Source organism: Haematobia irritans, chromosome 4 (genome assembly GCF_050003625.1).
Source record: "Haematobia irritans isolate KBUSLIRL chromosome 4, ASM5000362v1, whole genome shotgun sequence".
Taxonomy (NCBI): domain Eukaryota; kingdom Metazoa; phylum Arthropoda; class Insecta; order Diptera; family Muscidae; genus Haematobia; species Haematobia irritans.
Genome location: NC_134400.1, coordinates 205825820 through 205852340, shown reverse-complemented (window position 1 = coordinate 205852340; position 26521 = coordinate 205825820). Strand labels below are relative to the sequence as shown.

General features: G+C 31.4%; 1 protein-coding gene across 1 annotated transcript; it reads right to left on the bottom strand.

The window, feature by feature from the left end:
• Positions 1-271: 271 nt before the first annotated feature.
• ssp6 (PDZ domain-containing short spindle 6) lies at positions 272-20864 on the bottom strand. The gene is made up of 4 exons (XM_075305596.1): positions 20444-20864; positions 2688-3050; positions 1240-2605; positions 272-1092 (listed from the first exon to the last, which is right to left on the bottom strand). Exons 1-4 carry the CDS (start codon positions 20654-20656, stop codon positions 461-463), a joined length of 2574 nt encoding a protein of 857 aa, XP_075161711.1. The 5' UTR covers positions 20657-20864; the 3' UTR covers positions 272-460.
• Between the last annotated feature and the right edge of the window lie 5657 nt (positions 20865-26521).

The following is a 26521-nucleotide window of genomic DNA, read 5'->3' as shown; positions in this document are numbered from 1 at the left end:
TGTCCCATGGGTGTCAAACTAAGTTTGACAGTTCCGAAGATTAAGACTAAACGAAGAAAATCAAGAGAATTGAGAGATTTTTGGTACTCTTTTTAACACAACAGGGTGTTCTGTAATAAAAAACTCCTCATAAAAAATTAATTGTGAATGGCAACGAATACAAAAGAATCTCTCTTAACGAAAAAAAAACAAAACGAAATGTCAGAAAATTAATTTTTGGAACTGACACATTTTTTTAAAGAGAAGAGTGGGACATCTATGTATTTCTATTATCTATGTATAAATGTTGAAAGAGAAATTCTCTATAAGAGTTTTTTTTTGTTCAATGATATTTCTCTCTCTATCTCCCTCTTGATTAAGGAGAAATCTATCATAATGCCAATGAGATCACACTGTGATCGCTGCATTTGTATGACTCCTATTTAGGCCAATTGCAGCGATTGACCTAAACTAGTGACACCTACAAGCGTGTAACTTCGGTGACAGTTGTCGATCCACTCTGACTGGCCGGAGCAGTTGATGTGGCCGCATCCGTTTTCGGCTGAGGCAAATGCGAATAGTAACCCATTTGACAGTTGTTGTGGTGTGCTATTGGATGATTTTGATTGATTTGCATTTGGGCCATTTTAATGGCCTGCTGATGTTGTTGAGTCGACACACATTCACAGGGACTGGGACTGATGACACCACCGGGTCCTGCTCCCTGAGGCGAGGCTAGAATATCATCAGCTGATTTGGCAGTAATAGTGGTCGTGGTAGTGGTTACTTGCTCCAGGAACTCTGTAGGTGGTGGTGCATAGTTTTCGACATCCGTATAGGCAGAATATCGGCCATAGGGATTTTTCCTGGGTATTGAATGGCGTTGTTGGGCAATTTGCAGATTGATCACGGGTTTCATGGCCACCGTATCCAGATAGCCGTAGCCATAACCATAGGCACCAAGATTGGCAGCCGTTAAATTATCCCAGGATTTTGGTTTATGGACATAGGCTGTATTGGGAAAAATTTGAGCCGGTTGAATTTGGGTAGCAGTGATGTGATAACGTTGCTGATACAAATGATGCATATACTGATGGGCTTGATGTTGTTGCTGTTGCTGCTGCTGTTGTTGATGGGTATGAGTGTGATGTTGGTGTTGGGAATGCTGCTGTTGAGCACCATGATGATGGTGATGATGATGACCTACGCCGCCGCCGCCGCCGCTACCACCACCACTTACTCCTCCCTGCTCTGACTGATGATGATGTTGGTGATGATGCTGATGTTGATGTTGAGCTTGCTGTTGCTGCTGTTGGCAGGTTGATTGCCTGGATTTGGTGGAATGTTGTCTTGAGGCCATAACATTTTCACTATTCGGATCATAGAACAGAGTATCGGTACTAATCGAGGTGGTATATGAGGCCGAATCCGCCGGTTGGAATTCACTCGAGGTGCATGAATGTAAACTACAATGACTAGCCAATCCGGAGGCTATGTCAAAGTATCTGGACCTTATACTTCCCGTATGCGAATCGCCACATCCCTGGGTATGACCAGAGGTCTTCTGATGTGCTGTGCCTGCGGAATGTTGAGATTGTGGGGCATTGGTAAAATATTGATATTGATGGGTTTGCCCATGATGATGACCTGCTCCCGTATCTTGGCCGATGTGATGATGATGATGGTGATGTCTTGTTGTTGGTCCCGGTGATACATGACTTTGTGATTTGGGCCTGGGAGGTCGTTCTTTACTCTCACTTTCTCTCTCGCGATCGCGATGCTTGTGCTTATGACTATGCTCCTTGTGGTGATGCCGAGTATGACGCCTAGTGGGCACACACTGGGTATCACAACAAGGGCTGGCCAAGTCATAGGCATCCAAACTGACATTATCACCATTTCCACCCGCGGCAGATAAAGCAGCTGTCTTTGCCGATGACTTCCATCTAAAGTCAATGCAGGGATTACATGAACGGCCATGGCATTGTTTACTCGATTTGGTGGGTTTCTGGCCACCATTGGGATCCCTGGTAGGTTGAGACGATTGCGAATGGCCTTGACCTTGCTGGGGTTGTTGTTGTTGTTTGGGGGGTGGTTTGTGTTTCTCACAGGTTCTAGGTGGTGGCTGAGGGGGCTGGGAAACACTAGAGCGTCTTTGACTCTGAAAGATATGTGAAGATGTGGGCCCGGCCGTTGTTGTATCTCCCGATTGGGCCCGACTCAATGGCTCGCCTATGGTCACAAAACAATCACCACTGCTATTGGTCGAAATGGAAGGTTTCATCACATACCGATATGTGGGATCAAAGTAATGATATGACAGCATATATTGGGCCGGAGGTGGAATTATTGTCTGCTGCGACTGTCGTTGTATATTCGTAAAATCTTCGGTGGACAAGGTGGGACGATAGTAGGGTAAATTCATTTCAGTATCCGTAGGAGAATTACCAGTCTCGGTGCCTCCACCTTCAGTGCTAGTAGTTCCAGCCTTTTTGCGGGCTGGCAAACTGTGAGTTTTCCATTTGCCCTCCAAGAGTTCACGTTCCCGGACACAAATACGCTCCAGCTCATTCATTTTATTCTGTAGCATTGTTTGCAATTGGATATAGCGCATATGGAGATTAACCTAAGATTGGGTCAAGAGAGAGAGATAGAGAGAGTATGGAGGAAAATTATTTATGAACGTTAAGGGCGTGGTAGGGACTTACCTTCTTCACACAATCCTCAAAGAGGACAACCATACGCATCCGAGAATCACAACTTTTGATGAAATCCACCAAGGTCTTATGGTCTGCCTTCTCCATATCCTGGCCATTTATCGAAAGTATCACATCCCCCTCTCGCATGCCTGCCTTATAGGCTGGACCATCATATTCCACATAATCCACATAGGTAATCATTTCCACTTCCTGGTCCTTTTTGTAATGAATACCATAGCTTTGTAGAGTAAAGCCAAACGAATCGTTTTTCTTTTCCACAATAATGGTACGTCTACGACGATCTTCATCTACTTTGGAGGAAAGGAAACGTTCCGATTTCACCCGGCCCAGGATATGGGTCGATTGAGATAACTGAAAATTATTAATAGACAACAAGACAAACATGAAAAACATCTGCATAGATTTGAGTAAAAGAACAGATGAAATGAGAGACGAAGGCTGGGGGAAAGTTGAGTAGAAAAAAAGCAAAGTTTAAAAACTGCCTACGGTCACTTTATTCACTAGACCACGCTTTATGTATTTTTTTTTTCATTGTGGATCCCCACCTCCTCAACAATTTTTTATTCATTCATTGAGCTATAGCAATTCATCCTCATGCCTCATCTTTTGAATTTGCCAATGTATTCTCACAAATAACCTCGAGCTCTACAACATCAATGACTGTAGCAGCAAGTAGCTGCCATTGCAAATTGTGGCAGGACATTCGAAGCAAGTTGCAGCAAATTTTAAGTGATATGACTGATGCATGCCCAGTTCACTTGAGTTTTTGTTGTACTTTCTAAATCTCCCATTGCCTTTGTTGCCGTCAGTTAATGTGGTAAAACACACATTTCCTAAAAAGGGACCAGTAGCTGAAATCTCTAGGAAAAAGTTAAATGTCCACTCTAGTATCGAGGACAAAACTTTCAGTTTAAACATGGGTTTTTAATTAAAAGGATTCACATTTGGAGGCTGATTTATTAATTAAAAGAAATTTGAGAAAGAGAGAAAAAAGAATAGAGAATATTTATGACCTAGATTAATTGTAAGGATAACGAAAGTCCCATGGACATGGACTTCGATAGTGAAACGGAAATGCCAAAGGAATATAGATAATCGCTCTAAGGACAAAGAAACGCCAGACGGAGGCGACTAAATTACTCCTTTCAACTTATTTGGTACCAGGAAATAACATTTTGATAAAATTTTCTATAGAAATAAAATGTTGGCAAAATTTTCTATAGAAATAAAATTTTGACAAAATTTTCTATAGAAATAAAATGTTGACAAAATTTTCTACAGAAATAAAATTTTGATAAAAAAAATTCCACCGAAAAATAATTTTGACAAAATTTTCGATAGAAGTAAAATTTTGACAAAATTTTCTATAGAAATAAAATGTTGACAGTATTTTCTATAGAGATAAAATTTTGACAAAATTTTCTATAGGAATAAAATCTTGACAAAATTTTCTATAGAAATTAAATTTTGACAAATAAAATATTAACAAAAATTTTTTTCGAATAAAATTTTGACAAAATTTTCTATAGAAATAAAGTTTTGACAAAATTTTCTATAGAAATAAAATCTTGACAAAATTTTCTACAGAAATAAAATTTTGATAAAAAAAGTTCCACCGAAAAATAATTTTGACAAAATTTTCGATAGAAGTAAAATTTTGACAAAATTTTCTATAGAAATAAAATGTTGACAGTATTTTCTATAGAGATAAAATTTTGACAAAATTTTCTATAGGAATAAAATCTTGACAAAATTTTCTATAGAAATAAAATTTTGACAAATAAAATATTAACAAAAATTTTTTTCGAATAAAATTTTGACAAAATTTTCTATAGAAATAAAGTTTTGACAAAATTTTCTATAGAAATAAAATCTTGACAAAATATTCTATAGAAATTAAATTTTGACAAATGTTTCTACAGAAATAAAATTTTGACAAAATTTTCTATAGAAAGAAAATTTTGCAAATGTTTCTACAGAAATAAAATATTAACAAAAATTTTTTACGTATAAAATTTTGATGAAATTTTTTATGGAAATAAAATTTTGACAAAATTTTCTATAGAAATAAAGTTTTGACAAAATTTTCTATAGAAATAAAATTGTGACAAAATTTTCTATAGAAATAACATTTTGACAAAATCTTCTATAGAAATAAAATTTTGTTGTTGTTCTTTATTGCAGCTTAAAACCATACATTGTACAAGTGTAGCTTAACCAACAGAGGAAAAGAATGTTTGTCGAATTTATTTGGGCAAAGCCCTATAGACTGCAAGATGGTTGGATGAACGCACGTTTCGGAATTACCACATTCCTCATCAGCATCCTCTACTTGCAACAAAACTATCAACCAATTATCAGAATAAATTCAGGCAGTTCATTAAACCCAACTATGAACCACACTTGACCTCTCCGAAAAAAAGGTTTTGTATGATAGCCGGCTTATGCCGAAATAAATCCAAAACAAACATATCTCTTTTCCTATGCCACTGTCAAATCATCGATTTGAATTCAGTTGGCTGGGTTTATTTTGAGCGTGCTTCCTAAAAAACAACAACAATGCTTAAAGAACAAAACCAACAATAACAAAACAAAAGAATGAAATAAAATGTTGACAAAACTTTCTATAGAAATAAAGTTTTGGCAAGTGTTCCTACAGAAATAAAATATTAACAAACATTTTTTACGAATAAAATTTTGACGAAATTTTCTATAGAAATGAAATTTTGACAAAATTTTCTATAGATACAAAATTTTGACAAAATTTTCTATAGAAATAAAATTTTGACAAAATTTTCTATAGAAATAAAATTTTGACAAAATTTTCTATAGAAATAAAATTTTGACAAAATTTTCTATAAAAATAAAATTTTGACAAAATTTTCTAGAGAAAGAAAATTTCGGCAAATGTTTCTACAGAAATAAAATATTAACAAAAATTTTTTACGAATAAAATTTTGACGAAATTTTCTATGGAAATAAAATTTTGACAAAATTTTCTATAGAAATAAAGTTTTGACAATATTTTCTATGGAAATTAAATTTTGACAACATTTTATATAGAAATAAAATCTTGACAAATCTTTCTATAGAAATAAAATTTTGACAAATGTTTCTACAGCAATAAAATATTAACAAAAATTTTTTACAAATAAAATTTTGATGAAATTTTCTATAGAAATGAAATTTTGACAAGATTTTCTATGGAAATAAAATTTTGAATAAATTTTCTATAGAAATAAAATTTTGAATAAATTGTCTATAGAAATAAAATTTTGACAAATGTTTCTACAGAAATAAAATATTAACAAAATTTTTTTACGAATAAAATTTTGACGAAATTTTCTATAGAAATGAAATCTGGCAAAAATTTCTATGGAAATAAAATTTTGACGAAATTTTCTATAGAAATTAAATTTTGACAAAATTTTCTATAGAAATGAAATTTTGACAAAATTTTCTATAGAAATATAATTATGACAAAATTTTCTATAGAAATAAAATTTTGACAAAATTTTCTATAGAAATAAAATGTTGACAAAATATAGAAATAAAATTTTGACAAAACTTTCTATAGAAATAAAATGTTGACAAAATTTTCTATAGAAATAAAATTTTGACAAAATTTCCTATAGAAATAGAATTTTGACAAAATTTTCTATAGAAATAAAATTTTGACAAAATCTTCTACAGAAATAAAATTTTGACAAAATTTTCTATTGAAATAAAATTTCGATAAAATTTTCTATAGACATAAAATTTGGACAAAATTTTATATAGAAATAAAATTTTGACAAAATTTTCTATAGAAATAAAATTTTGACAAATGTTTCTACAGAAATAAAATTTTGACGAAATTTTCTATAGAAATGAAATTTTGACAAAATTTTGTATAGAAATAAAATTTTGTCAAAATGTTCTATAGAAATAGAATTTTGACAAAATTTTCTATAAAAATAAAATTTCGACAATATTTTCTATAAAAATTTTGACAAAATTTTGTATAGAAATAACATTTTGACGAAATTTTCTATAGGAATCAAATTTTGACGAAATTTTCTATAAAAATGAAATTTTGTCAAAATTTTCTATAGAAATAGAATCTTGACAAAATTTTCTATAGAAATAAAGTTTTAACAAAATGTTCTATAGAAATAAAATTTTGACAACATTTGCTATAGAAATAAAATTTTGACAAATGTTTCTACAGACATAAAATATTAACAAAATTTTTTTACGAATAAAACTTTGACAAAATTTTTTACGAATAAAATTTTGACGAAATTTTCGATGGAAATAAAGTTTTGCCAAAATTTTCTATAGAAATAAATTTTCGTTTTGTTATTATTGGTTTATTCTCCAAGCATTTTGTATTTTTTGATTTCACCTTAAAACCATGCATTTATTAAACTACAAGTGTAGCTTAACCAACAGAGGAAAATAATGTTTGTCAAATTTATTTGGGTAAAGCCTTATGGACTGCAAGACGGTTGGATGTACTGCTGTTTCGGAATTACCATATTCCTCATCAGCATCCTCTACCTGCAACAAAACTAAACCAATTATCAGAATAAATTCGGGTAATTCATGAAACCCAATGTGAATTATACTCGAACCTCCCGAAAAAAGGCTTTCGTTTGTCGGCTTTGCCTAAAATAAATTTCGCACAAATATTCACTTTTCCTTTGCAAAATTTATTTATTAAAATTAGGATACAGATATCTTTTATCAAATTTTCATTCTCTTTTTGCGGTATATTAATAAAACTATTCACGTACAAATAAATGCCAATTTAAAAATCCAAATTATAACGGCGATAATTCAGCACACGTCTCACGGCAATTGTTCCTGATTTCGGAGTGTCTATATTTGAGAGCTTTCACTGTACCTCTCTATAATGTGTATCCTAGACGTGATTGCTTTACTTGTGGTTAATGCACATTCATTAAGAAATCAAATCGATTTTTTCAGATTAAAATCCTAAAACATCGAACAGATAAAAAATCCCCATTTCATACACATACGTTAATCAAATATTGGGAATAAACTTGTGTTCGTTTTTAATTTACAATATGCGTTTTTCATACAGCTACATACAACACCAGGATATTTGACAATTTGACATTTAACTCAATTATTTTAGCACAGGATATAAACTTTTCCAATACAGTTTCTAAAATAATCTTAATGCAATGCCAAGCATGAAAATACTACTGACCTCTTCGTTGACCATAGGAGAACGTTCATGTAGCAATGACCACAACATTGAGGTAAACAAAAACATTGGCCTCAACTATGTCATAGTCATTGGATGGAGTAAAAGAAAGACAATAAAGACAAGACTAACAAAAAAACCACATAAAATCCAAGCGAAAAGTATTGCAGAAACAGAAATAACACGAAAATGTTCTAAATACTATCACCCATTGATGGGATGATATTCGGTTAGAGCTTGGGATATTAGAGTGGGTAAGTATAAGGTCGCTGGAATCAGAATCAGAATCGGTTTGTAGATTTAAATACGATATCTCGCCAAAAATAATTGGATCTCGAGGTTTAGCACTCCTTAGAAACTCAAGGGCTTATACTAGCACAAAAATGAGACGTTTTTTTTTTAGTTTACAATGAATATTATTATTTTGACATAAACTTAAGATTGGAGCCAACAAAGTCGACTGATATGTGAAAATACAAACAAAGATGCACACCGTAGTTCAATGTTAATATGTCCGACGTACATACAAAGTGTCGCATCCATGGTTGCCAATCTTCCAAAATTTGAAGAAAATTTTAACAAAAATTGGTAAATATGTTGTTTCTTTAGAAAATTTTGCCAAAATTTTACTTTTATTGAAAATTTTGACAAAGTTTTATTTCTATAGAAAAATTTTTCCAAAATTTATTTTTATAGAAAATTTTGACAAAATTTTATTTCTATAGAAAATTTTGTCAACATTTTATTTCTATAGAAAATTTTGTCAAAATTTTACTTCTATAGAAAATTTTGCCAAAATTTTATTTCAATAGAAAATTTTGCCAAAATTTTATTTCTATAGAAAATTTTGTCAAAACTTTATTTCTACAGAAAATTTTGACAAAATTATATTTCTATACAAGTTTTTATCAAATTTTATTTCTTTACAAGATTTTGTCAAAACTGTATTTCTATAGAAACTATAGAAATTTTTGTCACAATTTATTTCTCAAAAAGATTTTGTCAAAATTTTATTTCTTTTGAAAATTTTGCCAAAATTTTACTTCCATAGCAAATTTTGTCAAAATTTTATTTCTATAGAAAATTTAGTCAAAATTTTATTTCTATAGAAAATTTAGTCAAAATTTTATTTCTATAGAAAATATTGTCAAAATTTTCTTTTTGTAGAAAATTTTTCCAAAATTTTTGTTTCTATAGAAAATTTTTCCAAAATTTTATTTCTATAGAAAATTTTGGTAACATTTTATTGCTATTGAAAATTTTGCCAAAATTTTATTTACAATTTTGGGATTATTTGTTTGGCTTGAGGTCATGGACTAATGAAAAATGCTGGTGTTAACACCATCGGTGATCATCTTCAGCGAGATATTATATTTTACAAAGTAATAGACTTTCTCCTTACAATGTTCATGTCTAACAGGAGAAAGTCTATTACTTTGTAAAATATAATATCTCGCTGAAGATGATCACCGATGGTGTATCGAAATATCCGAGAACAGCAATATTTCAATAAAAAGTAATGAAAAACATTAACACCAGCATTTTTCATTAGTCCATGACCTCAAGCCAAACAAATAATCCCAAAATTGTAAAATTCCAAAGGACAACTAACAAAACAAAACAAAAATTTTATTTCTATAAAAAATTTTGCCAAAATTTATTTCTCTAGAAAATTTTGACAAAATTCTACTTTTATAGAAAATGTTGCCAACATTTTATTTCTATACAAGTTTTATTTCTTTACAAGATTTTGTAAAAACTGTATTTCTATAGAAACTATAGAAAATTTTGTCAAAATTTATTTCTCAAGAAGATTTTGTCAAAATTTTATTTCTATAGAAAATTTTGTAGAAACATGTTTCTGTAGAAACATTTGTCAAGATTTTATTTCTATATACAATTTTGTCAAAATGTTATTTCTATAGAAAATTTTGTCAAAACTTTATTTCTATAGAAAGTTTTGTCAACATTTTATTTCTATAGAAGTTTTTGTCAAAATTTTATTTCTACAGAAGATTTTGTCAAAAATTTATTTCTATAGAAATTATTGTCAACGTTTTATTTTTGTAGAAAATTTTGCCAAAATTCCAAAATTTTATTTCTATAGAAAATTTTGGCAAAATTTTATTTCTATAGAAAATTTTGGCAAAATTTTATTGCTATTGAAAATTTTTATTTCTATAGAAAAACTTTATTTCTATAGAAAATTTTGTCAAAAATTTATTTCTATAGAAAATTGTGCGAAAATTTTATTTCTATAGAACATTTTGCCAAAATTTTATTTTTATAGAAATTTCTATTAAAATTTTATTTCTATAGATAATTTTGCCAAAATGTTATTTCTATAGAAACGTTTGCCAAAATTTTTATTTCTGTAGAAAATTCTGACACAATTTTATTTCTATAGAAGTTTTTACCAAGATTTTATTTCTATAGAAGTTTTTGCCAAAATTTGATTTCTATAAAAACTATAGAAAATTTTGTCAAAATTTTGCAAAAAAATTAATTCTGTAAAAGAGTTTGTTAAAATTTTATTTCTATGGTAAATTTTGCCAAAATTTGATTTCTATAGAAAATTTTGTCAAAATTTTATTTCTATAGAAAATTTTGCCAAAATTTTATTTCTATAGAAAATTTTGCCAAAATTTATTTCTATAGAAAATTTTGTCAAAAATTTATTTCTATAGAAAATTTTGCCAAAATTTTATTTTTATAGAAAATTTTGCCAAAATTGTATTTTTATTGAAATTTCTATTAAAATTTTATTTCTATAGATAATTTTGCCAAAGTTTTAGTTCTATAGAAAATTCTGACAAAATTTTATTTCTATAGAAGTTTTTGCCAAAATTTTATCTCTATAGAAGTTTTTGCTAAAATTTTATTTCTATAAAAACTATAGAACTATATACGTCAAAATTTTGCAAAAAAATTAATTCTGTAGAAGAGTTTGTTAAAATTTATTTCTCTAGAAAATTTTGTCAAAATTTTATTTCTATAGAAAATTTTGCCAAAATTTATTTCTATAGAAAATTTTGCCAAAAATTTATTTCTATAGAAAAGTTTGCCAAAATTTTTTTTATATAGAAATTTCGATTAAAATTTTATTTTTATAGATAATTTTGCCAAAATTTTATTTCTATAGAAAATTTTGCCAAAATTTTTATTTCTGTAGAAAATTCTGACAAAACTTTATTTCTATAGAAAATTTTGTCAAAAATTTATTTCTATAGAAAATTTACTTCCATAGCAAATTTTGTCAAAATTTTATTACTTTTGAAAATTTTGTCAAAATTTTATTTCTATAGAAAATTTAGTCAAAATTTTATTTCTATAGAAAATATTGTCAACATTTTATTTCTATAGAAAATTTTGTCAACATTTTATTTCTATAGAAAATTTTGTCAACATTTTATTTCTATAGAAAACTTTGACAAAATTTTATTTCTATACAAAATTTTGCCAAAATTTTACTTCTATAGAAAATTTTGCCAAAATTTTATTTCAATAGAAAATTTTGCCAAAATTTTATTTCTATAGAAAATTTTGTCAAAACTTTATTTCTACAGAAAATTTTGACAAAATTATATTTCTATAGAAAATTTTATCAAAATTTTATTGCTTTAAAAAATTGAAGTACCTCTTAGTTGGAGAGGAATACTATGCAAAATGTATCAAAACATCTAGAATTCTTCCAATCTACCAAACAGTAAAAAATCTATAATTTTTTATAGAATTCTACCAACCGTGGTCGCATCCCCTTTTCGACGGAACGCCAAGAAGTTTTAATGCGGTGGATTAGCCCCTCTCAGTACAAAGGATTGACTCTATTTGAGTTCAATGAAATGATTTTAGTTAAAGTTTTCCAAATTTTCCGAGAGAAAATGAGAACAAATGTTGTATACGAATGAAGTACACAATTTTACTAATGGTTCATATTTTCCTAAAATGGGCAAAGTTTACTTAAATTGCTTCATAAGATTCTGAAGTGAGTAATTGTTTCTTAAATTGTGACTGTCTTGAACTCCTTCTAGAGCTAAAGACATTTCAACAATTTTTAAATCCAATATTTTTCTTCATAATATTAAATTGTCTTAAACAACAGAATTTACAATAATATTTTTAATAAATTTAACTCAATTTGACAAAAAAAAAAAAATTATAAAATTATTTGTATCATGTTGCAATTAGTAAAATATTTTAGTTAAAATTTTCTAAAATATTTTCAATTTATTTTTCATGGTGGGTTCACTTTTTTTCTTAGTGTAGATTATCTGGCAAACATATGCCGATAAATATTCAGTGATTCCATAATTGGATTAAATATTAGCTTGAACTTTTGTGAAGCAATAAAAATATGGTTATTGATTGATATTAGTTCAAGAGTTTTTTTTTGGATGGTACTCATCAACCACAATGAGGGAAAACCAATGGTAAATTTTCAATCAGGTGTGACAAAATCAACCAAAGTTGTCAAAAAAGGTAACAGGGGAGTATGTGAATGGATATGGCCGAAGAGTATATGAGTGAATATGGCAAAGTTTTATATGAGTGACACTCACACACACCTTCTACCCTAGAGAGAAAAGTGAGAGGGTTAATGCACTGTTGAATAGCCATAGAAAAATAATTAGCTGACTAGAGAATAGCTGAAAAGGATGGACATACATTGATACTTCCTCTCCTCACTCACCTTTTTATAATGGACACCAGTATGTATATCTTGTGGTCATATTCATATATTGTAGGGTATGCAATGCATGAATAAATGCTAGGTAAATCTCAAATACAATCGCTTTTCGTAAATCGGAGACTTTTCGACTAATCTCGTTTTCGATTTTCGATAGTGACCAACTTTTTAAACTAAGAGAACTTTAACGAAAAGTCGACGGAAATTGGTGTAGATCTTTTTATTCTGAAAACTGATCGCACGGACTCGATGTTACAGGGTGATACGGCAAAATTTGGTCAAGGGAAAACGCGTATAAATCGGTGAAATCGTTTATTTAAAAAATCAAATTAAATATCTTTTTCAAGTTCAATTAGTATAAAATTCAGGAAAAATATTCAGTTAGGCTTTCGCTTTTCCAAATCCGAATTGCCGGGCCTCACGCTTGACACCTGCCATCAGATTTTGTACAGCCACCTTGTCCACCTTCTTCGCCGCAGAAAGCCAGTTTGCCTTGAACTGCTGCTCGTCCTTAGCAGTCTTTTGGTCTTCTTTAGGTTCCGCTTGACAATAGCCCAGTATTTCTCAATTGGGCGGAGCTCTGGCGTGTTGGGAGGATTCTTGTCCTTGGGAACCACCTGCACGTTGTTGGCGGCGTACCAGTCCATGGCCTTTTTACCTTTATGGCAAGATGCCAACTCCGACTAAAACAGTACGGAACAACCGTGTTTCTTCAGGAAAGGCAGCAGACGTTTATTCAAACACTCTTTCACGTAAATTTCTTGGTTGACAGTCCCGGAAGCTATGAAAATGCTGCTTTTCAAGCCACAGGTACAGTTGGCTTGGCAAACCAGATATTTCTTTGCGAACTTTGACAGTTTTATGTGCTTGAAAATATCTGCTACCTTTCCCCTTCCTTTTGCCGTATAAAAATCCTGTCCCGGAAGCTGCTTGTAGTCGGCTTTGACGTAGGTTTCGTCGTCCATTACCACGCAGTCAAACTTCGTCAGCATCGTCGTGTACAGCCTCCGGGATCGCGCTTTGGCCGTCGTATTTTGTTTATCATCGCGATTTGGAGTCACTACCTTCTTGTAAGTCGATAGTCCGGCTCGTTTTTTGGCTCGATGCACGGTTGTAGACGATACACCCAGCTTATTTTCGGCATCTCGGAGAGAGAGGTTAGGGTTTCGCTTGAAACTACCGGCAACTCTCTTTGTCGTCTCAGCGGCTTCCGGTTTTCGATTGCTCCCCGATCCAGACCTCCTGGCTGTCGACAAATGTTCCCCAAACACTTTAGTTACATTTGTAACGGTTGATTTGGCAACTTTTAGCGATTTTACCAGCTTTGCGTGCGAGTAGCTCGGATTTTCGCGATGCGCGAGCAAAATTTTGATACGCTGTTCTTCTTGCTTAGACGGCATTTTGACAACTGAAGAGTGAATTCCAAAATCAAAATAAAAGCAACATTCTACACATACACACCTTCAAAATGAGGGGTGTTCAGGTTTTTTAAATGCAAAATTGAAAGAAATACGTCAAGTTTATATTGACCAAATTTTGACCGTATCACCCTTTAAAGTCGAAATTTCAATAGTTACATAAGCCGATGGAATATGTTTTCAAAATTTTAAATTCAAGATCTATTTTTGTAATTTTTGGTTACGTCGAAAAGTCGAAAATTGTATAGTCGACTTATTCAAAAAGATGATTTTTCTAGTTTTTGGAATGTCGAAAAGTCGACTATTGTGAGAATCGAAAAGTATGAAGTCAACTTATTCAAAATTTGAAAAAGCAGACAACTCAAAGAGACGACTTATCCAGTTAAGATACTGTCCCTACGGGAAATTGATGTAAATTGTAGAGGTGTGCGCGTGACACGAAATTATCGTGACACGCGTGAATCACGTGAGTCGTGAACCAAATCCAAAGCAAGTCTCGTGAATGTGCGTAAATGGGACTAAAATAAATATGTCGGGCGTGAGAAATAAAATCGGCTCGTGAATGTGCGTGAATAAAATTTCTGCAAAATCACGCTCACGAAAAAAATCAAGATTTAACTCATACTCGTATATTAACTGAAATTAATTTAGCTCTCAAACTATATTCTATTTTTGAAGTTTGTTATCTTTGCAGATTTCCGTTTGGAAAATGTCGTGAGGTTCGTGAATTTGTCGTTAATCACGAGAATTGTCGTGAGTCGTGCGTGAACGTGAATCTTTAAAAGTAGTTCGTCCATGAGCGTGCGTGAGTACTGGTTTTCATTTCGTGAATGTGCATGAGTGGGATTGGCTACAACACGTATCGTGCGTGAGCGTGCGTGAATAAACATTATGTTTCGTGAATGTGCGTGAGTGTGAGTGAAAGTTCAGACACGCGCACACCTCTAGTAAATTGATTGCCACTATAATAGTGCTGGTACCAGTGCTCAAGTTTGTCGCATTTTTGCAATTTTCATTTAATTTACTGATTTCTATACTCTCTTGATATCAAAATCTCATACACGGACGAAAAAGACTGTTTTTCATATGTTTGGGTGTAAACATTATATGTTTGGAACTCAAATTTTTTAGCACAATATTTTTAAGTGCAAGCATATAATATTCATAAACTAGCATAACATGTTTTGGACATATATGTTATATGTTAGAACTTATTATGTTTGGGACATAAAATGTTTGTAAATATAATATGCTTGGATGCAAACATATATTAATTTGGAAATAGCCTATAAACATAAAATATATATTCACAAAGAAAATTTCATTAAATTGTTTTACTACCAGTGTATGTCCTACGGTGAAACATAATATGTTTGAACAATACAAACAATATTTTGTTTGCACCAATCCTAAAAATATATATGCTTGAAGCAAAATATGTTTGGGGTATATGTTACAGAAGCGATTTTTTTTTTTTGATGGTTTAGGTTAGGTTAGGTTAGGTTGGGTTAGGTGGCAGCCCGATGTATCAGGCTCACTTAGACTATTCAGTCCATTGTGATACCACATTGGTGAACTTCTCTCTTATCACTGAATGCTGCCCGTTTCCATGTTAAGCACAATAACAAGGGACCTCATTTTTATAGCCGAGTCCGAACGGTGATCCACATTGCAGTAAAACCACTTAGAGAAGCTTTGAAACCCTCAGAAATGTCACCAGCATTTCTGAGGTGGGATAATCCACCGCTGAAAAACTTTTTGGTGTTCGGTCGAAGCAGGAATCGAACCCACGACCTTGTGTATGAAAGGCGGGTATGCTAACCATTGCACCACGGTGGCTCCCATGATGAAGATGGTTCACCTTTATATTGATCTACAAACCTATTTTATTACATTAGTATTTAGAAGTAAATTTTCGTTTCCAATTTTCATTTTTCGAGCATTTGCTATATAATCACCACTCTCCTGGTTTTGTGTTCGAAATCTTGATCTTATTGCAACCCGCAAGCGGGTATGATAAAACTTTTATATTTTTTTAGTTTTTAAATTATTATTGATTATCTAAAACACAGCCCAATACTTTATTTCTTCATAACAGGTTGGCTGATAAGTCCCCGGTCTAACAAAGAAAAACACATTTTTTTTTTTGTCAAAATTCGTTTTTATTATTCAACATAGTTCCCTTCAACAGCGATACAACGATTATAACGACCTTCCAATTTTTTGATACCATTTTGGTAGTATTCCTTCGGGTTTGCCTCAAAATAGGCCTCAGTTTCGGCGATCACCTCTTCACTGCAGCCAAATTTTCCCTGCGAGCATCCTTTTGAGGTCTGAGAACAAGAAAAAGTCGCCGGGGGCCAGATCTGGAGAATACGATGGGTGGGGAAGCAATTCGAAGCCCAATTCATGATTTTTTGCCATCGTTCTCAACGACATGTGGCACGGTGTGTTGTCTTGGTGGAACAACGCTTTTTTCTTCTTCATATGGGGCCGTTTTGCCGCGATTTCGACTGTTGATGGTTTTTCCCTTCTCAAGATAATCGATAAAAATTATTCCATGCGCATCCCAAAAAACAGAGGCCATTACTTTGCCAGCGGACTTTTGAGTCTTTCCACGCTTCGGAGACTGTTCACCGGTCGCTGTCCACTCAGCCGACTGTCGATTGGACTCAGGAGTGTGGTGATGGAGCCATGTTTCATCCATTGTCACATATCGACGGAAAAACTCGGGTGTATTACGAGTTAACAGCTGCAAACACCGCTCAGAATCATCAACACGTTGTTGTTTTTGGTCAAATGTGAACTCGCACGGCACCCATTTTGCACAGAGCTTCCGCATATCGAAATATTGATGAATGATATGACCAACACGTTCTATAAGGCCTCTGCCATCTCGATCAACTTCAGTTTACGGTCATTCAAAATCATTTTGTGTTCTTTTTTATGTTTTCGTTGGTAACCACCTCTTTCGGGCGTCCACTGCGTTCACCGTCCTCCGTGCTCATTTCTCCACGCTTGAATTTTGCATACCAATCAAGTATTGTTGATTTCCCTGGGGCAAAGTCAAGCCAAGTTTTTGCTTCCACCGTATTTTTTCCCTTCAGAAAATAGTATTTTATCAAAACACGAAATTTTTTTTTTTCCATTTTTTTCACAATAACAAAAGTTGCTTCACAAAAGACGCTCTATCTCACAAACTAATTGACTTACAGACGTCAAATTTTGACACAAATCATTTGAAGGTTGGTACTATATAACAAGTATATACGGCCGTAAGTTCGGCCAGGCCGAAGCTTATGTACCATCCACCATGGATTGCGTACAAACTTCTACTGAAGACTGTCATCCACAATCGAATTACTTGGGTTGCGGTAACACTTGCCGATGGCAAGATATCTTAAAACTTCCTAACATCGTCTTCTAACTTACAAGGTAGTCCATACGTAGTATATATTAAACTAAAAAAGGCCGATTATATACGCATATAATTAAGTTTAAAGTTTCTATAGAAATAAAATTTTGACAAAATAAAATTTTGACAACATTTTCTATAGAAATAAAATTTGGAAAAAAAATTCTATAGAAATAAAATTTTGACAAAATTTTCTATAGAAATAAAATTTTGACAAAATTTTCTATAGAAATAAAATTTTGACAAAATTTTCTATAGAAATATAATTTTGACAAAATTTTCTATAGAAATAACATTTTGACAATGTTTTCCATAAAAATAAAATTTTGGTAGATTATTTTTGGCTCGAGTGGCAACCATGAATATGAACCGATATGGACCAATTTTTTGTGTGATTGGGGATCGGCTATATATAACTATAGACCGATATGGACCAAATTTGGCATGGATATTAGCGGCCTTATACTAACACCACGTTGCAAATTTCAACCGGAACGGATGAATTTTGCTCCTCCAAGAGGCTCCGGAGATCAAATCTGGGGAACGGTTTATATGGGAGCTATATATAATTATGGACCGATATGGACCAATTCTTACGTGTTTGTTAGAGACGACATTCTAACACCATGTTCCCAATTTCAACCGGATCGGATGAATTTTGCCCCTCCAAGAGGCTCCGGAGGACAAATCTGGGAATCGATTTATATGGGGGCTATATATAATTATAGACCGATATGGACCAATTTTTGCATGAACATTAGAGAACATATACCAACACCATATACCAAATTTCAGCCGGATCGGATGAAATTTTCGTTTCTTAGAGGCTCCGCAAGCCAAATCGGGGGATCGGTTTATATGGGGGCTATATATAATTATGGACCGATGTGGACCAATTTTTGCATGGTCATTGGAGACCATATACTAACACCATGTACTAAATTTCAGCCGGATCGGATGAAATTTGCTTCTCTTAGAGCGATCGCAAGCCAAATTTGGGGGTCCGTTTATATGGGGGCTATACGTAAAAGTGGACCGATATGGACCAATTTTTTCATGGATGTTAGAGACCATATACTTACACCATGTACCGAATTTCAGCCGGATCGGATGAAATTTGCTTCTCTTAGAGTGATCGCAAGCCAAATTTGGGGGTAAGTTTATATGGGGGCTATACGTAAAAGTGGACCTATATGGACCAATTTTTGCATGGTTGTTAGAGACCATATACTAACACCATGTACCAAATTTCAGCCGGATCGGATGAAATTTGCTTCTCTTAGAGCAATCCAAGCCAAATTTGGGGGTCCGTTTATATAGGGGCTATACGTAAAAGTGGACCGATATGGCCCATTTGCAATACCATACGACCTACATCAATAACAACTACTTGTGCCAAGTTTCAAGTAGATAGCTTGTTTCGTTCTGAAGTTAGCGTGATTTCAACAGACGGACGGACGGACGGACGGAAATGCTCAGATCGACTCAGAATTTCACCACGACCCAGAATATATATACTTTATGGGGTCTTAGAGCAATATTTCGATGTGTTACAAACGGAATGACAAAGTTAATATACCCCCATCCTATGGTGGAGGGTATAAAAATAATATGCCTTTGATACTAGCGACGCCATCTATGTGTCAGACCGGCCACCTATCAGCCAACCTGTTACAAACTTGTCAAAAATTCTTTGGGGATTTTTAATTTGAATTGGAAATTTTTGGGAGCAAAAGCATCACAATTAGAAGACAAGAGCCAGAAATATATAAAGGGTGATTCTTTTGAGGTTAGGATTTTCATGCATTAGTATTTGACAGATCACGTGGGATTTCAGACATGGTGTCAAAGAGAAAGATGCTCAGTATGCTTTGACATTTCATCATGAATAGACTTACTAACGAGCAACGCTTGCAAATCATTGAATTTTATTACCAAAATTAGTGGCAGAAAATCCGTTTTTTTATCGACAAATTTTGTTCAGCGATGAGGCTCATTTCTGGTTGAATGGCTACGTAAATAAGCAAAATTGCCGCATTTGGAGTGAAGAGCAACCAGAAGCCGTTCAAGAACTGCCCATGCATCCCGAAAAATGCACTGTTTGGTGTGGTTTGTACGCTGGTGGAATCATTGGACCGTATTTTTTCAAAGATGCTGTTGGACGCAACGTTACGGTGAATGGCGATCGCTATCGTTCGATGCTAACAAACTTTTTGTTGCCAAAAATGGAAGAACTGAACTTGGTTGACATGTGGTTTCACCAAGATGGCGCTACATGCCACACAGCTCGCGATTCTATGGCCATTTTGAGGGAAAACTTCGGAGAACAATTCATCTCAAGAAATGGACCGGTAAGTTGGCCACCAAGATCATGCGATTTGACGCCTTTAGACTATTTTTTGTGGGGCTACGTCAAGTCTAAAGTCTACAGAAATAAGCCAGCAACTATTCCAGCTTTGGAAGACAACATTTCCGAAGAAATTCGGGCTATTCCGGCCGAAATGCTCGAAAAAGTTGCCCAAAATTGGACTTTCCGAATGGGCCACCTAAGACGCAGCCGCGGTCAACATTTAAATGAAATTATCTTCAAAAAGTAAATGTCATGGACCAATCTAACGTTTCAAATAAAGAACCGATGAGATTTTGCAAATTTTATGCGTTTTTTTTAAAAAAAAAGTTATCAAGCTCTTAACAAATCACCCTTTATTTGCAACATAGGGTGGCTGTCTCGACATTTGCACATTTTTCTATGGGTGCGAAACAAAACGTCAAGGGCCCTTTTCCTATGCGTACGTCCCTGTTGTGTACCTTACCCTTCCATAACTTTAGAATATCTTGCATTTCGATTGCATATGCTTCACAAGGTAACTCATCTCATGTGAGTTTCCTTTGCCTGACATCTTGGTCATAAATGTTTATAACTTTTCGATGCATCCTGACACATAAGAACTGGGGGCAAAAATTGATTGTGCAAACCTCTATTCTATTTGGTTGTATATGTACAATTACCTGTGCAAAATCCAACTCCTCATCACTGGCACCCAATGTTTTCAGCTTAAGCCGTCCCAAACTACCGGTACCCATAACGTATTGTGTTGTATTGCTGTTGCCATTGCCGGAACGCAAGCATCCGCCGCCTACAACACCACCAGTCGAGGCCATATTTCCCAAAGTACCAGCAATACTTTGACAACTGCTGCTCATAGCATTGGCAGCGGCCATAGTGATCGGTGCAAGAGGTGACGACGATGATGACAAAAACACAAAATTACAGTGACGATAGAATGATGGAATCGAAACGTTTGTGATTGATGTCTTCCTTCGTGGCGTTGATGGGAGACATACAACACTGTTGATTTCCGGATTATGTTTCTTTGTTGAGAAGGTTCTTTCTATTTCTTAATATATATACCCATACAAACATCGTTTTTTTTTTCTATTACACAGTTGCCAATGTATGTGAATGTATCGCCTTCTCTTCGTAGTCCTTGAATCCTTGTTGTCTTGTATTCGTAAACTTCTTGATTTAATGAGGGAAATCCTTTTTCTTGTAAATTTTTGATAGGATTTACATTCGCATACTTTTAATTACTTCGATTATATAATTGAATTTCCTTAGTTTGAAACTCTAATCGGCACCGAAGCCGACACATATACACGCACTCACACAACTTCTCGGATTCAACATTGAACGAGCAAACGAAGAACTGGCTATGGGGCATAAGGAATTGGGGGATTTTTTTACGCACCGTAAGGATACACAAATGACGCTGGAGAATCACCATCGAATGTAGTCAACCGTAACTCGGACAGAGGTGCAAAAAAGCACCCACGTAAATCTGTATTTCGAAATATTTTGGAATCGACCATAAGAACCGAGAGATGAAGCCCTAAAGCCATATGAATATTAAGTTATACTTAAAAGCAACAACAAGAAGAACAACAACACCATAAACACTTTTTTGTATTTTATTTGTATTTCTTTTCATTTGCTTCTGCTTCTGCTTCTACTTCTCTTTTTCTTATGTTTCTTTTGTTTTTGTTGTTCGAGTAATTATTTATTAATTAGAAATGTTTGGATTTTTTTTTGTTTTTGGTTTGCTTGTGTGGTTGAAATATGTGAAAATTTCATCCGTATTATATAGAAAATGCGGTGTATTTGAGAAAGAGCTTTATTTCAGACTGTTCCTCAAATGTCCAATGTGTGTAGAAAATATTTGCTGTTAGTTACTCCAACGAAATCAACCACCATCTCCATCACCACCACGACCTACAACTGTCACTGGGCCTGTTTGCAGGTTCAAATAACAGTAAAGAATCAAATATAACAACATAGTCCCACTCTCTCTCACACACACTCTCCATAGCTAACTCTCCCAATGTGCAGAGTTCTATATGTTAGAACAGGGATGAAAAATGCAGTACTATAGTACTTTTTCAATACTTTTTCAATCTGGTCAGTACCGTAGTACCCCCGCGAATGATATAGTACCTTTTGTGTAGACATTTTTGAGACGTAATCAGATTTATGATACAATAGTTTTGACAAAATATTTTAATATTTTGAGAAAGTCTTTAACTAACTTATTTTTACAAATTTGGAAAAAACAGACAAGCTCATGCTGGAAGAAAATCTCGATTTTGTAAATGCCATAGTCAAACGCACGATTTTATTGAATTTCAAGAATATTTTAGTCGAAAACCGCATATATATTACGTTTCCACACTAACACTTTCTAGATAAGAAGTTATCGATCGGGTACTAAAATAATGCGAAACATTACAGTCACGATCGAAACTTGAGACAAAAATAATCGACCAATATTTGGAGAAAATCTTACCAAAAACTAAAACAAAAAAATGTTATTTTGTAAAAATTAATTTTTCAGAAAGTTTTTTTTGGAAAATTGTGTCAATTTTTTTCTTTCGGATTTTTTTTTTTAATTTTATTTAATTTTTTGTCATCATTTTATTTCTATAGAAAATTTTGTCAACATTTTATTTCGATAGAAAATTTTGTCAAAATTTTATTTGTATGGAAAATTTTGTCAACACTTTATTTTTATAGAAAATTTTGTCAAAATTTTATTTCTAAAGAAAATTTTGTAAAAATTTTATTTCTAAAGACAATTTTGTAAAAATTTATTTCTAAAGACAATTTTGTAAAAAATTTATTTTTATAGAAAATTTTGTCAAAATTTTATTTCTATAGAAATTTTTTCAAAATTTTATTTCGCTTTGTTTTGTTATTGTTGGTTTTTGTTCTTTAATCATTGTTGTTGTTTTTTTTTATTTCAGCTTAAAACCATACATTGACTAAACTACAAGTGTAGCTTAATCAACAGAGGAAAATAATGTTTGTCAAATTTATTTGGGCAAAGCCCTATAGATTTTAAGCTGAAATAAAAAAACAACAACAATGATTAAAGAACAAAAACCAACAATAACAAAACAAAACGAATGAAAGAAAGATGAGGAAGCACGCTCAAAATAAAACCCAGCCAACTTCACTCAAATCGATGATTTGATGGTGGCAAAGGAAAAGAGAGATGTTTGTACGAATTTATTTCGGCATAAGCCGGCTATCAATGTAAAGCCTTTTTTCGGAAGGTTCAAGTGTGGTTTATTGTTGGGTTTAATGAACTGCCTGAATTTATTCTGATAAATGGTTGATAGTTTTGCTGCACGTAAAGGATGCTGATCAGGAATGTGGTAATTCCGAAACGTGCGTCCATCCAACCATCTTGCAGTCTATAGGGCTTTGCCCAAATAAATTTGACAAAAATTCTTTTCCTCTGTTGGTTAAGCTACACTTGTAGTTTAGTCAATGTATGGTTTTAAGCTGAAATAAAAAAACAACAAAATTTTATTTCTATAGAAAATTGTGTCAAAATTGTATTTCTATAGAAAATTTTGTCAAAATTTTATTTCTACATAAAATTTTCTCAAAATTTTATTTCCATAGAAAATTTTGTTAAATTTTATTTCTATAGAAAATTTTGTCAAAATTTTATTTCTATAGAAAATTTTGTCAAAATTTTATTTCTAAAGACAATTTTGTAAAAATTTATTTCTAAAGACAATTTTGTAAAAAATTTATTTCTAAAGAACATTTTGTCAAAATTTTATTTCTATATAAAATTGTGCAAAATTATATTTCTATAGAAAATTTTGTCAAAATTTTATTTCTATAGAAAATTTTGTTAAATTTTGTTTCTATAGAGAATTTTGTCAAAATTTATTTCTATAGAACAAAATTAAAAATTTTATTTTTATAGAAAATTTTGTAAAAATTAAATTTCTACAGAAAATTTCGTCAAAATTTTATTTCTAAAAAAATTTTGTTAAAATTGTTTTTGTAAAATTTTGTCAAAATTTTATTTCCATAGAAAATTTTGTCAAAATTTATTTCGATAGAAAATTTTGTCAAAATTGTATTTCTATAGAAAATTTTGTCAAAATTTATTTCTATAGAACAAAATTCAAAATTTTATTTTTATAGAAAATTTTGTAAATATTAAATTTCTACAGAAAATTTTGTCAAAATTTTATTTCCAAAAAAAATTTTGTTAAAATTGTTTTTGTAAAATTTTGTCAACATTTTATTTCCATAGAAAATTTTGTCAAAATTTATTTCGATAGAAAATTTTGTCAAAATTGTATTTCTATAGAAAATTTTGTCAAAATTTTATTTGTATTGAAAATTTGGTCAAAATTGTATTTCTATAGAAAATTTTGTCAAAATTTTATTTGTATTGAAAATTTTGTCAAAATTTAATTTCTATAGAAAATTTTGTCAAAATTTTATTTCTATAGAAAATTTTTTCAAAATTTTATTTCTAAAGAAAATTTTGTACAAATTTTATTTCTAAAGACAATTTTGTAAAAATTTATTTCTAAAGACAATTTTGTAAAAAAATTATTTCTATAGAAAATAAAAGAAATAAGATTTTGTAAAAATTTTATTTCTATAGAAAATTTTGTCAAAATTTAATTTTTATAGAACAAAATACAAAATTTTTTATTATAGACTATTTTGTAAAAATTGAATTTCTACAGAAAGTTTTGTCAAAATTGTATGTCTAAAGAAAATTTTGTAAAACTTTTATTTCTATAGACAATTTTGTAAAAAAAATTATTTATAAAAATAATTTTGTAAAAAATTTATTTCTATAGAAAATTTTGTCAAAATTGTATTTCTATAGAAAACTTTGTCAAAATTTTATTTGTATTGAAAATTTTGTCAAAAATGTATTTCTAAAGAAAATTTTGTTAAAATTGTATTTCGTTAGATAATTTTGTCAAAATTTTATTTGTATTGAAATTTTTGTCAAAATTTAATTTCTACAGAAAATTTTGTCAAAATTTTGTTTCTATAGAAAATTTTGTCAAAATTTTGTTTCTATAGAAAATTTTGTCAAAATTTTATTTCTAAAGAAAATTTTGTTAAAATTGTATTTCTATAGAAAATTTTGTCAAAATTTTATTTCTATAAAAAAATTTGTCAAAATTTTATTTCTATAAAAAAATTGTTTCAAAATCTTATTTCTATAAAAAATTTTGTCAAAATGTTATTTGTATAGAAAATTTTGTTAAATTTTATTTCTATAGCGAATTTTGTCCAAATTTATTTTTATAGAAAAAAATTCATAATTTTATTTTTATAGAAAATTTTGTAAAAATTGAATTTCTACGGAAAATTTTGTCAAAATTTTATTTCTAAAGATAATTTTGTTAAAATTGTATTTCTATAGAAAATTTTGTAAACATTTTATTTCTAAAGAAAATTTTGTTAAAATTTTATTTTTATAGAAAATTTTGTCAAAGTTTTATTTCGGTAGAAAATTTTATCAAAAATTTAATTTTTATAGAAAATTTTGCAAAATTTTCTTTCTATTGAAAATTTTGTGAACATTTTATTTCTATAGAAAATTTTTTTAAAATTTTATTGCGGTAGAAAATTTTGTTAACATTTTTCAAAATGTATGTTTTATTTATCTACAGAAAATTTATAAATTCATAGCATGAATTCTATCAATCTACCAAACAGTGGAATTCTACCAACATGGCAACACGGTAGTCTTTGTAAGGGGATATACAACTAAAAAAAAAATAAAATTGAGGAGTTGACAAACAAAATTTTCTTTAAAATTCAGTCTAATAACCTTCCAATGGAATGAAATTTAGTGAAAAGTACTTTTTCGCTCAAAACAATACTTTTTTGTACTTTCTTAAAAATTGTATTTTCCATCCCTGTGTTAGAATATTCAAATACTCACTCAGAGAGGGAACTCTCTCATTTTCTCTGCATTCACAGTCAACGGAAAAGGAAGTCATTTTGCATGCTCCGTCAACAAAATTCTGACTGTGTTAAAAGCATTGGCATTGAAATTGGCTGTTGAATGTGTGTTTGGTTTTTAATTCTATATAAAAAAATCCCTCCATAATTAAGTTTAAAACCAAAATGGTCAGTCGTTCGAAACCGTTACGCTTATTGGTATTGTATAGAACATTTTTTTGGTTGGTATGGTATGCACTCACTTCATCTATTTTTATTTTGTTCATCATGGCAATGCATTTTGCATAGTTACCGTAAGCATTCTCCAATCACTCTCTATTCTCTTGATAAGGTTTTGTTTATTCTCTTTTCATGATTGACTTCAAATAACAGTATGATGATAGAAATACCGTGGTTTCGAGGAATAAAAATAAGAAATATGATCAATTTATTTATTTAGTACCCTGTTTCTGTATATCGAACGAAACCCCAGTCGGTAGATAAGCAGTCACTCGTTTTGCTTGTATGGGAATACGAGTATATTGATTATAAAAATGAGTATTTTCAACTTTTTTGGCCTGAATATGTTATTCATTCAAATTTTAACAATGTCGTTGCACATCGATGTCTCCATTCCAAAGAAAAAAGATAGAAATTCCGTTTTTTCGGTCTTAAAATCATATTTATTATAGATTTTTTTTGGTACGTACGAGCTCAAAATAGTGACAATAGAACATGCCTAAAAATGACTTAGACCACATTAGACCGAACAAAGCTTTTTGCCCTTTTTGGACTGGATATTTTTTAAA

What these genes read in the sequence shown, in the direction of transcription:
- ssp6 (XM_075305596.1), bottom strand. Translation starts at nt 20,656, where the DNA reads ATGGCCGCTGCCAATGCTATGAGCAGCAGTTGTCAAAGTATTGCTGGT. An exon ending in TTGAGGATTGTGTGAAGAAG is followed by an intron (nt 2,606 to 2,687) that starts GTAAGTCCCTAC and finishes ACCCAATCTTAG; the next exon opens with GTTAATCTCCATATGCGCTA. An exon ending in GCATCATCACCAACATCATC is followed by an intron (nt 1,093 to 1,239) that starts ATCAGTCAGAGC and finishes AGCAGCAGCAAC; the next exon opens with AGCAACAACATCAAGCCCAT.